The sequence below is a fragment of the Notamacropus eugenii genome, chromosome 4, assembly GCF_028372415.1.
Source record: "Notamacropus eugenii isolate mMacEug1 chromosome 4, mMacEug1.pri_v2, whole genome shotgun sequence".
Classification (NCBI taxonomy): Eukaryota; Metazoa; Chordata; class Mammalia; order Diprotodontia; family Macropodidae; genus Notamacropus; species Notamacropus eugenii.
Window position 1 is genome coordinate 193,164,811 of NC_092875.1, and position 15,866 is coordinate 193,180,676.

General features: G+C 36.2%; 1 protein-coding gene across 4 annotated transcripts in view; it reads right to left on the bottom strand.

The window, feature by feature from the left end:
• The window catches only part of MBOAT1 (membrane bound glycerophospholipid O-acyltransferase 1), a 194,268-nt gene that overhangs the window by 93,442 nt on the left and 84,960 nt on the right, over positions 1-15,866 (bottom strand). For all 4 annotated transcript variants that reach the window (XM_072603946.1, XM_072603945.1, XM_072603944.1 and 1 more), the window contains 2 exons: positions 13,586-13,641; positions 9,358-9,412 (listed from right to left, as the gene is read on the bottom strand). In XM_072603946.1, the coding sequence (XP_072460047.1) occupies positions 9,358-9,412; positions 13,586-13,641 (111 nt within the window). The remainder of the gene's footprint in view (positions 1-9,357; positions 9,413-13,585; positions 13,642-15,866) is intronic.

Genomic DNA, 15,866 nt, shown 5'->3' on the forward strand with positions numbered 1-15,866 from the left:
ACGGGCAGTAAAGTATATCTGTTACACTTACTACAAGACTCACCCTTGCTATAACAGACTGCTCATGTCACCCCTGACCATCAGAGTTCCCCCATTTGTCATTTGAGCCTGCAAGGGGATTTCATGCATCACTCCTTCCACTAAACTCTGGGTGACTGGATAATTCTGTTCCACCTGTTTTGCTTTTATGTACTGATGTGTAGATCATTCACAGCAACATCATGTCCCAATCTTTATGGATATCTCCTTATCAGTTAGCATCTACAGAAGCTGCTGAAACTAAGGATCTTCACATTTTCAGGTCCATTCTCCATCCGTGATGTAATTTGTTGGAGTTAATGAGCAAGAAACATGTGTTCTCCATACATATTCTTAACTACAGTTCTTCCCCCACCCCTCCATCCATCCTGTATGCAATTGTTAGATTATTCTTCCCAAAATACCATTTTCATCATGCCATTAGCATTGTAGTTCAAATTCATTCTAATTCAGAATATTAATCTATACTTTAGCTGCAATAACTTATTTTCCTATTTGAATACTCCAAAAAAAAATCTGATTTCATCCATGTGAGTATTCCCTCCTCCAATGCAAAATAATAGTCCTCTCATGTCTTATCAGCTGATGTAAAGTTGGTACTATGGCCAACAATTTTTCCCCTTGGGTCTCTTGCATTAAGCTGGAGATTTTCTCTCATAATAGTCACTTTCTAACTTGCTATAGGACTTATCAGAACTTGCAATCCTTTCTCAGGATCCTTTCTCAGATAGAGCCTTCAAGAACCCAGGTAAACTCTGTGAGATGATGAGGCTTCAGAGAAAGATGTTAGTGGAGAAATTTACTTTTATAACCTGTGCAAATCATAGCTTGTTTCCTAGAAATCCAATATTTTGTGGCAAATTAGCTATCCAACCTTGGCAACCCCACTCTTGTAGTCATTGCACCTGGCACAGTATTTTGCATATAGCGATCACATAATAAGTATGTTTTAAGTTAAAACAAAGGAAGTTTATGGCTTGTCAAAGCTGTTTACTGAGGGAAGGCCACTGCCAAATTTCTACATGGTGCAGCTCACTGTTTGTAAGGCTAACCACTCAGCATTTATCTTTCTTTTTTCTCCTTTTTCCTTTTTTCCTCTGAGGGAAGTAACAAGCCTGCTTCTAACACATGGAAGCATTTCTACACGGCAAGTTATTCTGAGAGAAAAAATAAATAGTATCTGCTAATTCTGTCAAACAAAATATGAAGTTCCAAATGCATTCTTCTATGTGGGAGGCATCCTTAGACATTTTAAAATCCTTCATGAAAGTGAGGGGAGACTATAAGGCAAAAATATACTGACTTTATGTAGCATCCTTGATCCCACAATTCTTGTTCTAAGGATGGCATAAGCCATACCAGCCTCATCGCAAAGAGCTGCCCAGTCAGCTTCTACAGGTGAACAAGCAGTGAAAGACTGCAAGCAACCTTGGGCAACCCATTTTTGAAGGCTTCATTTTAAATGAGTTTGAGCCTGAAGATTAAGAAAAAAATGTGTCTAATCTCTTCTGAGAAAATGAAATGCTTTTAGAATGCCATTGAAAATAAAGGAAAATGCCTAATGACGTGAGATTTCTAAGTACTTGCTGAACTGAACCAAATTGAATCAAAATCACTCAGATCATCACACTGCTTGCTTAGTATGTTGTCTGAGTAATTTGTCTTTAGAGTCACAATGTGAGTGGTTAGTGACATCAAGGCTGGAAAAAAAAATAAATGAAATCCAATATTTATAATACTTGCAGATAGGAAAATATGCAGGGGGAATTTTAAACTTTGTGATAACATCTCGACCAGCTTTTTCAAGAAGCCCTAAAGGAAAAAACTACTGTACAGCATATTATTTGTATAGATCTATCCACCTATATAATGTAAATTACTACAAAAGATAGAGACAGATAATTTTTTTACTTTGCTGAATGACAATGAAAGTAATATTAAAGTAACATAGAAGATCATAATGGATAAATGTCTACATATTTCTGCAACAGAATGGGCATACTTGATGCCCAAACTTGTTCATCAACAACAATATGAAGCCTGACACTCTGTAAAAGAGCAGAGGATATAATAAAACATGAAAGAGATACTCACTCTGTAGATGCTATCTTCAGGAAACAAGAAGAAAAGAATGCAAAAACAGAAAAACCCTGTATTAAAACTGAAAGGGAAAAGTGATAACAACTATCCCTAGAGACTTTGCTAGGAAACAAAGATTCTGTGTAAGAAGCGGTGGAAGTGAGAACCTTACTGTGAAGGTTTCATTCTATTTGATAAGAAGGTCTTCTGCATTTAACTACATAACACACTAAAAATGATAAAGCCAATTTTTCAGCCATTAGTTTATCAGAATCAGAAAATGTAGATCCTTTAAAACAGAGGCTGCCTCAGTTCTTGTCTTGCATCTCCAGGTCTGAGCTCAATACAGGTATTTAATAAATGCTTATTGAATTGAACTGACCTGAATAGGAACTCCTTACCAAACACTTGTTCTTATGAATATGGAAGAATATAAAGTAAAAGACTATTAAGGAAAAGGAAGAATGTTGAAGTCAACCAACTATTACAACAAATCAGTTGTATTCGTGATTCAAAAGCTAGAATATAAGTGAATAGTTCTGCTACTACATTTGACTAGATCTTAGAAATTAGCAGTATTCCTACAACTAGGGTTGGGAAAGCAATATCAAATACAGGAGACTACAGTACACTTGCACATGCCTCTTTCCCAAGAATAGGATCTGGGATCCTGTCAAGTATATCTCTGATGCAAAATGATTTCAAGGTCTTTGTAAAAACCGGGTTTGGACTCTTACTTTTTGCTTGCTTCAAACCCCACAATTTCTGAAGTCATTTTTTAAAAAATGGTTCTGTGGATGAAAATACATGCCCCAAATCAAGAAATAAGGAAGATGTGAACAGCTGGAAGGCCTATCTCAATCTGAGACATGATAATAAAATTGAAGCATTGAAGACTTCTGATAGTGATGGCTCTGAAAATAAAACTGATTAAACTTCCTGATGTCAATAAAAAAAAAATCTCACTTCCTTTTCTAAAAATGAATTCTTTCTGTATCTGTTTCAAACTGGAAGACACAAAACATAATGCGTTTCTTTCTTTAATCTACGGTTGTGTTGATAGTTTCTCTTGACTTCAAGTTTGTGTTTATTTCTCATAAGTTTACAGAACCTAACAGATGTTAGATTCCTTACAAGTCAGCAACTTGTACTTTGACTGGAAATGAAAACTTAAAATATTTATAAAAATTAAATTGTATAAATTCACAATTACAGTCTAAAATACAATACTTTCACATTTAATATTCCAAATGTTAACTTTATGGTCTAAACAAGTTATACATGGAAGCACGAAATCAACAGAAGTGAAAGAAAACTTAACTCACCTACTCTAGCACTTCTTTATAGAAAGGTGAAGAGAGGCCAGGAATAACTTCATTTTTAAATTTAAAAACATTTTTTTTCCAATTACATGTAAAAAATTTTAACATTCATTTTTTAAAATTTTGATTTCCAAATTTTCTCCTATTCACCCTCTTCCCCATCTCATCGGTTATGCATGTGCAATCATGCAAAATATATTTTCATAATAATCATGTTGTGTAAGAAACATAGATCAAAAGAAAGAAAGAAAAACCAAGAAGAAAAAGAAAAGAATGCTTCGATCTGCATGTCTGCATTTGGACTCCATCAGTACTTTCTATGTAGGTGGACAGCATTTTTCATTATGAGTCCTTTGAAATTATCTTGCATCATGGTATTACTGAGAATAGATGTCATTTACAGTTGATCATCAGGCAATATTGCTGTTACTATGTACAATGTTCTCCTGGTTCTGAATAATTCACTTTACATCAGTTCATATAATTTTTTCAGGACCTTCTGAAACTATCCTGCTTATCATTTCTGATAGCACAATAGTATTGTAACACAGTTATATATCACAATTTGTTCAGCAATTCCCCAATTGAGGGGCATTCCCTCAATTTCCAATTCTTTACTGACACAAAAGAGTTGCTATATTTTTAATTTTTCATCATCATCATCATTGTCATTTTAGAAATAAGCCCTTTTCCCTTTCCCTTGATAACTTTCAGAAATGGATCTAGTGGTGGTATTGCTGGATCAAAGTGTGGGGTAAGTACAGTTTCATAGCCTTCTACCTACATAGAAATTGCTCTCCAGAATGGTTAGATAATTTTACATCTCCAAAAATAGTGCACCAGTGTTCCAATTCTCTGACATCCCTTCCAACACTTATCATTTTCCTTTTCTGTCATATTAGCCAATCTAATAAGTATGAGGTGGTACATCAGAGTTGTTTTAAATTGCATTTCTTTAATTAATAGCAATTTAGAGCATCTTTTCATATAACTATAGATAGCTTTGATTTCTTTATCTGAAAAGTGCCTGATCATATCCTTTTAACATTTATCAAATGAGGAATGACTCATATTCTTAAAATTTGATTGCTTGACAAATGAGGCCTTTATTAAGTCCCTTATGATTTCTCTTTCCTGTTTACCTTTTCATGCTTCTCTTTTTCCTTTTTAAGTTTTATTTATTTATTTTTAGTTTTCAACATTCATTTCCACAAGATTTTGAGTTCCAAATTTTCTTCCCATCTCTCCCCTCCCCCTACTCCAAGACACTGTGCATTCTGATTACCCCTTCCCCCAATCTGCCCTCCTTTCTATCATACCCCCGCCCTTCCCTTATTCTCATCTTCTTTCTTTTCTTGTAGGGAAAGATAGATTTCTGTAACCCTTTACCTGTATTTCTTATTTCCCAGTTGCATACAAAGCCAGTTCTCAACATTCGTTCCTAAAACTTTGAGTTCCAACTTCTCTCCTTTCATCCTTCCCCACTCATCCCCACTGAGAAGGTAAGCCATTCAATATAGGCTTTACATGCATAGTTATGGAAAAAAACTTTCATAATACTCATGTTGTGATAGACTAACTATATTTCCCGCCATCCTATTCTGCTTCCAGCTGCTCCATTCTAATTTTTAAAGAACTATTTTTTTTCAGTGAGCTTTTGAACCTCTTTTTCCATTTGGCTAATTTTGCTTTTTAAAGCATTTTTCTCCTCATTGGCTTTTTGGACCTCTTTTGCCAGTTGGGTTAGTCTAAAGTTAGTTTTAAAGGTGTTATTTTCTTCAGTATTTTTTTGGATCTCCTTTAGCAAGCTGTTGATTCAGAACAAATGGGAAAGGTCACATGCAAAAAAGTGAAAATAGTATGCTTCAATCTGTATTCAGATTCCATAGTACTTTCTCTGGATTTATATATCATTTCCATCATGAACCCTTTAGAATTATCTTAGATCATTGAATTGCTGAGAGGAGCTAAGTCTACCATAGTTGATCATTGCACAATGTTACTGTTCCTATGTACAATGTTCTCCTGGTTCTGCTCACTTCACTCAGCATCAGTTCATGTAAGTCTTTCCAGGTTTTCCTGAAATCTGCCTGTTCATCATTTCTTCTGGTACAATTGTATTCCATTACATTCATATACCACGACTAGTTCAGCCATTCTCCCATTGATAGGTACTCCCTCAATTTCCAATTCTTTGCTACCACAAAAAGAGCTGCTATAAATATTTTTATACATGTAGGTCCTTTTTCCTTTTTTATGATCTCTTTGGGATACAGATAATAGTGGTATTGCTAGATCAAAGGGTATGCATGGTTGGATTGCCCTTTGCATATAATTTCAAATTGTAATCCAATAATTCTTAAATTATCTCTCCAGGATCTATTTTCTAGGTCAGTTACTTTTTCAATGTGAAATTTCACATTTTCTTCCTTTTTTTATTCTTTTGATTTTGCTTTATTGTTTCTTGTTGTCTCATGGAGTCATTGCTTCCACTTTTCCAAATCTAAATTTTTAAGGAGTTATTTTCTTCAGTGAGGTTTTGTACTTCCTTTTCTACTTGGTCAACTCTATTTTTATGAAGTTCTTTATTCCAGTGACTTTTCTTATGTCTTTTTACAGTTAATCAATTATGCCTTTTAAGGATTTCTGTGCCTCTTTTACTGTTTGGCCTGGTTTTTAAGTTGTTATTTTGTCCAATTTTTTTCTTTTTGCCTCCTTTACCAAGCTATTGATTCTTTTTCATGCTTTTCTTGCATCATTCTTATTTATTTTACCAATTTTTTTCTCTACCTCTCTTATTTGAGTTTTAAAATCCTTCCTGAGTTATTCCAAGGCCTAAGACCAATTTACATTTTTCTTTGAGGCTTTGCATGTATCTGTTTTAATTTCATTGCCTTCTGAGTTTTTGTGTTGATTTCACTGTAACCATAATAACTTTCTATGATTGGATTCTTTTTTTGTTCCTTGCTTACTTTGCTAGCCTATTTCTTGACTTTTATCTTTATGTTAAATTTGGGCTCCTCTTCTATAGTGGAAGGGATACTGTCCCAAGCTTCAGGCTTTTTGGACTGTTGCTTTTAGAGCTAGTTCTGGGAGTTATGTAAGTTTTCAATTTTTCCAAGATAATATGATCTAAATAGAGTTGTGATCACTGCTCTCCTGGTCTGTACTGTGGACTATGAGTAACCACAAGCACTTTTTTCTGCCCTAGGACTGTTCAGGGTTCCCAATGCTGCTAGTATTACTCTTTGTCATGGGACTATGACCCTGAACCACAAATGGGCAATGCAACAAAGTCCTGTTCCTGGTGCCAGCAAAGGATTCCCTGTAATCTCCTTTTAACCAATTGTCCAACTCCCTTACCTTTGGAAGTCATTGTTGACTTAGTTACTTCCATGGCCTACTGCTGACTTGCTGGGTATGACCTGTGCTAGCACAGCCTACACTGGACTGTGCTCCAGTCTCACCCTACTGAGACACACCTTTCCTTCCAACCTTCTGCGTTTTCTTGGGCTGGAAAATAGTTTTACCCCATCCTTTTGTTGGTTCTGCCACTCCAGAGTTTGTTTCAAGGTGCTATTTTAACATTATTTGGGGGCAAACTTGGGAGAGCTCAAGCAAGTCCCTGTCTTTACTCTGCCATCTTGGCTCTACCTCCTCCCTAGAATGATGTTTTTAAAGTCACTTGGCTAATTAGTAAGAAATCTGAGAGTAGAACCTAGATTTCCTAACTCTTCATTCAATGTTCTTATAGCTGAGCCATATGCCTCTCAGAAAACAAAAGATTTTAAATTTGTAAAGTGTGCTAAAATTTTTCACATATTTTAAACGATCCAAACATTTCAGAATTTGCCTAGTGCTTTAAAAGAAATTTTAAATCCCCCCTTGTATTTCTTTTGTCTCTCCATGTTATGTGATTTCAGTTCTTGACACATAGTAGGAGTTCAAAAGATACTTATTGAGTTGTTTAAACTAATTGTGTATATGTGGCATAAGAAAATATGTGGCAAATGGAAAATGCAGGGTCTTAATGATGAAATCAATTTGACCCAACCACATCTTTCAGTTTAAAATGCCACAGAATCTAGTTTTTTCAGTTAAGGTTGAATATCAAAGCAGAGAAAATTATTATGAGGGTTTAATTACTAGAGACAGTGATTAAGGTGACATCATGTTGTATCAGATAGACATGAATTTGAATCTGACCTTACACTTACTAGTTACATGACCTTAAGCAATTCACTTAAGCCCACTAAGCCTTAATTTCCTCATATGTAAAATGGAAATAATAGTAGCATCTATGTCACCAAAACATCATTAGTATCAAAGGAGATAATGCATGTAAAATATATTGCAAACTTAAAAGTGCTACATAAAGCTAGTAATTTCTAGTATTAGTGACTTTGGAAAATTATTTCTTAAAACCAAAATCTGTTTTTGCTAATATGCATGCTCCATTCAAAGGCTAATATGTGTAGGCATTTAAAACCTTGGCAGAAAGTAAATGCAAAAGAGAAAGGATGATAATAAAACTATGTTCTTAAGATTCATAGAGGCCTTTATCCCAAAGAACTGTAAATATTTTCTCAAACAATTTTTCAGATATCTTTGTGATATCTCTATATGTCTGAGAAGAGCTCATCATGCTGTCACCATTTGACAAAAAAAAGCAAAATACAGAATTGTATGGCTTGCCCGAAGTTTCATTTAATTATTGGAGTTACAAATAGAATTCAGCACTCTTTATGGTTCAGGACTCTCTTGACTAGACTATAGCATTCAGTACAGGCACTGTAGTAGAAAAGAGCTGGGTTTTGTCCAAAAGTACAGGCCAAGGACAACAATGTGAATTACAGTTTTCCTCCATTCAATCTCCATGCTGAATCTGAGGACTCTCTTATATACTCCTTGCCTCCTAACAATTCTGGACAACTTTTATTTCAGAATAATCCATTTTATTTGAGAATAATGCATTTTATTTGAGAATAATCCATACTTTCAAAGATGGTCCACAATTGCTCAATTCTAATGGATCCAGTTGAAGCAATTTAAATATTGCCACCTACACCCAAATAATCAAGTTTTTGCTCTCTGTTTTCAGAAATATTAGAGAAAATAGCATGTAAGAATGGCTATGGGTAAGAATTATTTATTAATCATTCCTAAAAGTTAAGAATAGTAGGTGCAAGACTTAAAAAAAAAAAATTCAAGTCATCATCTCTCCACTTTTATCTTTTTTTCCAGCTTTATCTTCTCTCCCAACTTAAATACACACAGAGATTCAGCAGCTACTTTTATGCTCTATGAATGCATTCTATCATACCAACTATGAAAGGGCTTAAGAAAATCTTTTCCCAGTTTCATCAGAGTGGCTGCTATTCAAAGGCAGAGGTCCAGCCTCCAAAGAATATGGAGCCACACAAAACAGAATTCTTCATCCCGTATTGTCCAGGTGGGCCTTGCTTTTCAAATAATCTCTGGCACCTACTTTGGATGACATTTATCCAAAGAATAGGTTTCCAGAACTTGAATTCCAAATGCTACTATTTATTAATAATGAGGATGGTTATAATCATGAAATTTATATGAAAACATACTTTAGATATGTAAAGGGATTTGGTGCTATAAATAGTTAAGGTGTGGAGTTCCACACACTCCTGTCCCTCACCTCTTACATATAACTTTAAGCAAACAAAGTGCAAAACTGAATAAGACTTTTGGGACACTCCGTATTATCTCATTTGATCCTCATGAACATTGTGATCTAGTTACTACAGGGAGTATTATGCCTATTTTTCTGAATGACGAAGATGAGTTGCACATAATCACATAGCAACTAGTATATGTCCATGCATACATATATATGCATATCTTTATATCAGAGATTTGATAATGATTAGGAGAATAAGAAACTTACTTTATAGCAAGTCGAAGTTGCTCAGGAGTGAGGTCCTCAGTTTTTCGGCCCAATCCTAGGAAAAACAATATTATAAAGATGAGATGATTAAAGCTGTCACAATCTGCCTTCTTAGATGAATGTTTCCTTTTACAATAATACCACGGGAGGCTGAAGGCTGACTCTTCGGAGTATATGCTAGTTAACAAAATTCAGTGGCATTTCCTCTCCCAGACTAGTTCTCTCTCTCACCTAAGAAATCTGAACATGCCACAGTCTGCTCCAACAACCCATAGAAGGTTGAGAGTGCTATTTTCCCCAGCCAAAATACACAGGAGAAACCCCTGGCTCTGAACTCTATACATGAAATCCAGATAGGTATAACACAAGTCAAAAATATGATAGAACCCCATGACCACTGATGGTGTGGTAGCTTCCCAGGATCCATGACCCTGGTCCAATTTTTTGAGCTATAAATTGCTACTGATCAATATAATTGTTCTGCCTTCCTCAGAACTAAGTGAACTGGGCTAGTTTGAAGATCACCAGCAGTATGAAATGTGTCTCAGGCATTGCTTTAAAATATCCCTTCAGCATTTATAGAGTGCTTAAAGTTTACACATATTATCTCATTTGATCCCAACAATAAACCTGTCAGGTAGGCATTACCATTATCTTCATTTCAGATATGGGGAAACTGAGGCCAGAAGAGGTTCAGTGGCTCACCCGGGGTCACATAGTTAATAAATGTCTAAGGTGGGATTTGAACTTAGGTCTTCCTGACTCCAAGTCCAATACCCTATCCATCAAAACTATAAAGTAATTATAATTGTAAGCAATTATAAACAGCTGCTCCCAATGATTGGCTGGGCATTGATGAACCTGTGCCCTAGGATATACCCACTCTGTGTGATTATTGTACTTGAAAGCACATGAGGAGAAATGTCAATGCTACTGCTTAAATGATTGGTCAGTGTTTTGGGGGCATTACCTTCTCTGCTGTGCTCAGTGGAGAAAAAATGTAGCCCTGGGTGGACTCATCCCTTCAGCTTCACATTTCTAAGGAAAGCATAGTCCCATTTCTTTAGTCAGTGCTTATGGAGTCTGGTGGGGAGAGTCTTGAAATGAACACAAGACCTGAGTTTGGATCCTGATTCTTTTACTTATTGACTTTGGGTAAGTCACTTAACCTACCTGGTCCTCAGTTCACTTGCCTATAAAATGGGGAATGTTGTTTAGATGACGTTTACAGTCCCTTTGAATCCTAGATTTATGACCCTGCTCCTCAACGCTCCTGCTCTCATTCCAGATTTATTAAGCCACACACACACACACACACACACACACACACTCTGCAATTTTGGATGTTGGACCTCAAGACTTCTAGCCATTGCATGGGGGGTGGGGGATGATGAGAGGATTGGGATTAAGTAAAGAGACCATAAAGTCCTATACCCAATCACCAACAGATATCAAGAAAGAATAGATTTTTTTTTAATCCTCACAAATTCTGTGTTGAAAAAAACTTGAAGTATAGTTTGGCTTTATCAATTTTCCAATCAATAGGTCGGACTCCTGTAACCTATTGAGGACAACTTTCCAAGAGGTTTCTATAGAAGTGAAAAGAAAACTCTATAATTCCTTCTTTCCCTGCAGACGCAGAACAGTATTCCAGGCATCTATTTTATTCCCACTTTGTGAAATGAAGCACAAGGACCACAAAGATGACACAGTGAGAAGATCACTATCCCTGGAGTTAGGAGGCCCAGGATAAAGCCTCAGCTCTGCAGTTTAAGATGAATATGTCCTGGGTCAAGTCAATTAATCTCTTGGAATATCAGTTCCTTTATTTATAAAATGGGCATGATACACTTTTAAACCTAAATTAAGGGCCTTGTAAAAATTAAGGTGAGCTAGGTGGTGCAGTGAGTACAGTGCTGGACTTGGAATCAGAAAGATTCATGTTCAGGAGCTCAAATCCAGCCTCAGACACTTTGTAGCTGTGTGACTCTGGACAAGTAACTGAACCCTGTTTGCCTTTGTAAAATCTGCTATCTGTAAAATGGACTGAAGAAGAAAACTGCAAAACACTACAGTATCTTTGCCAAGAGCACCCCAAAATGGGGTCATGGAGAGTTGAACATAACTGAAAACCATTCAACAAAAACTTAAGGCTGTATATAAATGTGAATTGTAATTACCTTCTCTCCCAGGTGTGATGGTCCCCTAGTGTTCTCTAGGTCATTTTTTATGCATACCTAAGAGAAGTAAATACAGAAGTAGCACTAGCTGCCTGTAATAGTCAGTCTTCATTTGGCACTAGGTACAGAAAGAAGTTTGATTGGTGTAAGATGGGGTTCTTTTTGGGGGCCAAGGGAAAGCTTTGTTCTCTCTATAACTGGAGAAATATGTCTTCCACCACACAAGGAAGAACAAACCCAGTTCAGGGTCATTATACATTAACACAAAAATACTTGTCAGACAAATTATTAACTAAATCTCTGTTTGTGTTATTTGTGTATACAAAATGCATGTGTTCCTTATTTAAGAAGCCTAAAACTGATAGCAAGCCCTTATCATGTACTGTAAATCAAGAGCTGTTGCTGCAGAAAAGGTATTATTAACTTGACCTCAGTGTGGACACCAGTCTTAAGGGTAATTCAAAAAATGCCAAAGGAAGGGCAGAAAACAAAACTTTAAAATTCATATCTTCCCCTTACTAGAACAAAAAAAGTGAAAAATTTTTCATTCCTTGTAAGCAATAGTCAATAAAACAGGATAAACTGGACAGATAAACGTGCAGATAATTCATTGTGCCCAGATGAAAAACTGGAAGGAGAACTCTTTAAGAGTAAACCTATTCTTTGCTTGAACTCACCAAATACTTATTAGGCAACCAGCAAGGACTGAAACAAGTCAAGCATTTACTTTATCCTGTTAATGCGTGGATACATTACTGCCAAGGGGAGTTAACGGTAAACTAAGTCACTCAGGTTCTAGCTTTTCAGAGTACTTGAGCCTACAGTACCAAATTATCCAGGTAACAGCTAGAGTAGAGATATGGATCGAGAATACTAAGGGTTCCAACTAAATTAAATTAGTCCCCAAGCTTTTGAGAAGAAATAAGAAACACAGCTAAGAGAAATCATCATTCTTCTTAGCTTCTCAAATAGAAAATTCACCAGGTTAAAAACTATTTACAAAATCAGTGTGTGTAACTATTAAAAAGAGCTTTTCAAGGGGTAACTAGTACCACATAAGTGAGTTTTGGGGAAGGCTATATCCTTTCTAATAAGAACCGAGTCCAAAGGCCCAACTGGCTGTAAAAGCCATGTAATCTCTATAAGCTTCAGATAAGTTGGCTCACCAAGAAAATGGGCAAGATAATACTAGAATTCCCTAGTCAACAGACTTGTTCTGAGGAAAATACTTTGTGTACTGCTAAGCACTATATTGAACATGAGCTATTATTTTTAAAAACTTCTTTTCTACAGAAAATAACATCTTCAGATAGTACCATGGCCAGATCTCAGCACCACAGCAAGACTGTTGGCTCAGATCAGAAGACCCCACTTCTGTGAGTGTAGGCATTTTAAGCTCCTAATTTTCTAATTTGTCAAATGAGAGTCTTGGACTAAATTGCTTCTGAAGCCTCCTCTTGCTTACTCTCTATGATACATTTGTTGAAACCTAATAATAAGAACTTGCTCCTCTCCTAAAGAATAGATTGATGAGAAGAAAGTATCCATTTGTGTGCACTAAGAAGTATCTCCAAGGTTTTACATTGTGTTACTCTTCCTATTCAATTCATCAGTCAACAAATGATAGAGGAGAGGGGATAGAAAAGGCTAAAATATTCTTTTCTAAAATATTTAACAGTTCAGGTAAACATCATCAGTTAACAATGTCAAATGGGGCTTAATTTTGGATTATTTTTTAACTTTCCGGAGATAGGAGTGAAGCAATGAAAGTGTCATTTCTCTTTAATAGCACTGATAATGGAAAAGAAAGAATGTCACCCGAGAGATTTGGATCTTGTCAAGATAAAGAGGAAAGCCTCTCCTCTCAGCAAAAATATTTCAGCAAACATAAAGTACTGTCTCAGGAATTAAGATGCTGAAGAAGTTAAGATAAATTTATGAACCACTGAACTAGCAACAAGATGAGCTCTTTCCAGGCTGCCAATCACCAGTACAATGTAAGAAGTGGGTCTAATGCCAACATGGCCATGAGGAGAGTACTTCCTCACCATCGTGAATTTGGAACGCCAGGGTTGTGATCTTCTGGGTCATAATCATCAGTGGCCTACAAAGTAAAGATACAGAAGATGTCAGCCCTTCCACACATGCCACAGATGGAAAGCTAATTCTAGTTATATTAGGCAATAATCATTGTAATAATCATTTGGAACCCTAAAACTTGAAATGAATTTTTATATCTGCCAAATAACTTTTGTAAATATCTATAATAAGATCATAGAATAACATAATCACAAACATCAATTAAAAGACTTTCAGAGATTTGGCTCTGCCCTGAATATTTTCTTTTGACAAATGAAGACAATATTGCAGAAGATTTATTTTTAAATAATAATTTCCACAGCCACAGATAAACCATAACCAGGGACATTCAGTGAAAGGGAAAAAAGAAATACCCAGATTTGTCTTGAGACCAAAACACATCAAAGACAAAAAAAAAAAAGTGGCATCTCCTTTACTGATTATCTTTAAATAAACAGTTATGTGTGAACTGAACTCATTTGCTTTTCTATGGGCCATTTCATCTTTTGACTCCATTTTAATTTCCCATTTTTCAGCCTTTTAAAAGAGCAAACCTGTGATAAAGCAGTAACATTATTGTTTAAAAGATAGTAACTCAGGGACGCCAACAAATGTTCACTGAGGATTCAAGACCTACCTGAGAGGTAAAATGAATCCAACAAATCCCAGGGCCAGATCGTAATCAGCCTCTAACAACTCAATAGCAGTGTGAAAATGATTAGCAGCAAAAATGCCTTATGGTTCCTGCATTATGGGATTCTTTTGCTCCTATCCTCATTCCAGTGGCTATTACCAAACTAAAGGCTTTTTGAACATTTTGAAAAGAACCAAGGACTAAAGGAAAGAAATTCAAAATGCTCCACAAATTAGGAAAGATTGTAAGATTTTATATGTAGGTCTTGGCTGCCAGTGCAATAATCGAGAGAATGATGGATCTGGAATGAAAAGACAAAGATTTGATTCCTAGTCCTGCTACTTAATGCACTATAACAATGGACAAGTCCTTTCAACCCTGCTGGGCCTCAGTTTCTCCAACTGTAAAATAAGGAAGGTGGGCTAGATGATCTTCCAGGTTCCTTTTAGTTCTAAATCTCAAATTCTGTGAGCCAAAGTTAAGTAACTATAGAAACTGCAGCAAAACCATCCATAGACCTTGTATTCTTGCTCTGCAAGAAAGAGATTTTCCAAGGTACTTCGATTTCTAGAATGTTATTATTAATGCTACCTAATCAACCTAGAATCCCCAAGCCATTATTAGCTGATAATAAAGCTATTACAGGGTAAATAAGACCATAATGTCTTTTTATCACCAAATGACTGCTAATTAAGGAAGGGGGAAAAAAACATGATCCCAATTTTTGTTTGTTGGTTTGGGGATTTTTGGGGGGAGGGGGTGTTGCATTAAAGAGGGTAGCTTCAAATTATAGTTCACACTGGACAACTACCATTAAGTGGAAATAATCCCTCTGGCCTTCAGTTCTGTCATCTGTCAAATGGGAGAAATAATATTGCTCTTCCCTATCACATGGAGATACCTAAGCCAATATGTTACAACTAACTTTGAGTAGTTCGGTTATTTAATGAATTCTGGGGTACAAGGAAAATTCCAGAAGCTTAGCAACTTTTCAGAGTTAGAGACATGAGTTTGTCTTGGTCTAGCTACCTTAGGCAAGTCACTTTATTTTCTTATGTATATCTCTTCGTATGTAAAATGAAGGTTATATTTATACTATTCACTTCCAGAATTACTGTGTGGTCCAGTGAGATAATGTGTTTAAAGCGCTTCATGCATTTCAGCTAATGATACACACACACACACACACACACACACATACACACATACACATATTTGTACACATATGTATGTAGATGTAAGGTAAACATTAAGCCAACTTAGCTGAAGCACGAAGGCACTCTGAGAGAAAGAAAAGAGGTGGCATCTGCCAGGCTAGCCAAACCTCCTCTACAACCTCCACATGGACATATGAAGAATCCCTAGGACCTTGAGTCCAAGATTTTAGGGAAGAGCAGTGTTATTCAGATCATCAGCCCTGTTTCCAGCTTGGTCACCACAGCTACCAAGGAGAGCAACCTTTGTGGAGAACAGACCTCTTATCTACATTGCTACCAACACTAACTGCTGATCAACCACCACCTGTGACATGGAGGGGGACAGTCCACTTCCCTGAACGTAAGAACTCTGGGAATAGCAGCAACCCCTGATCATGGGCCTTGCTTCCATCCCAACCC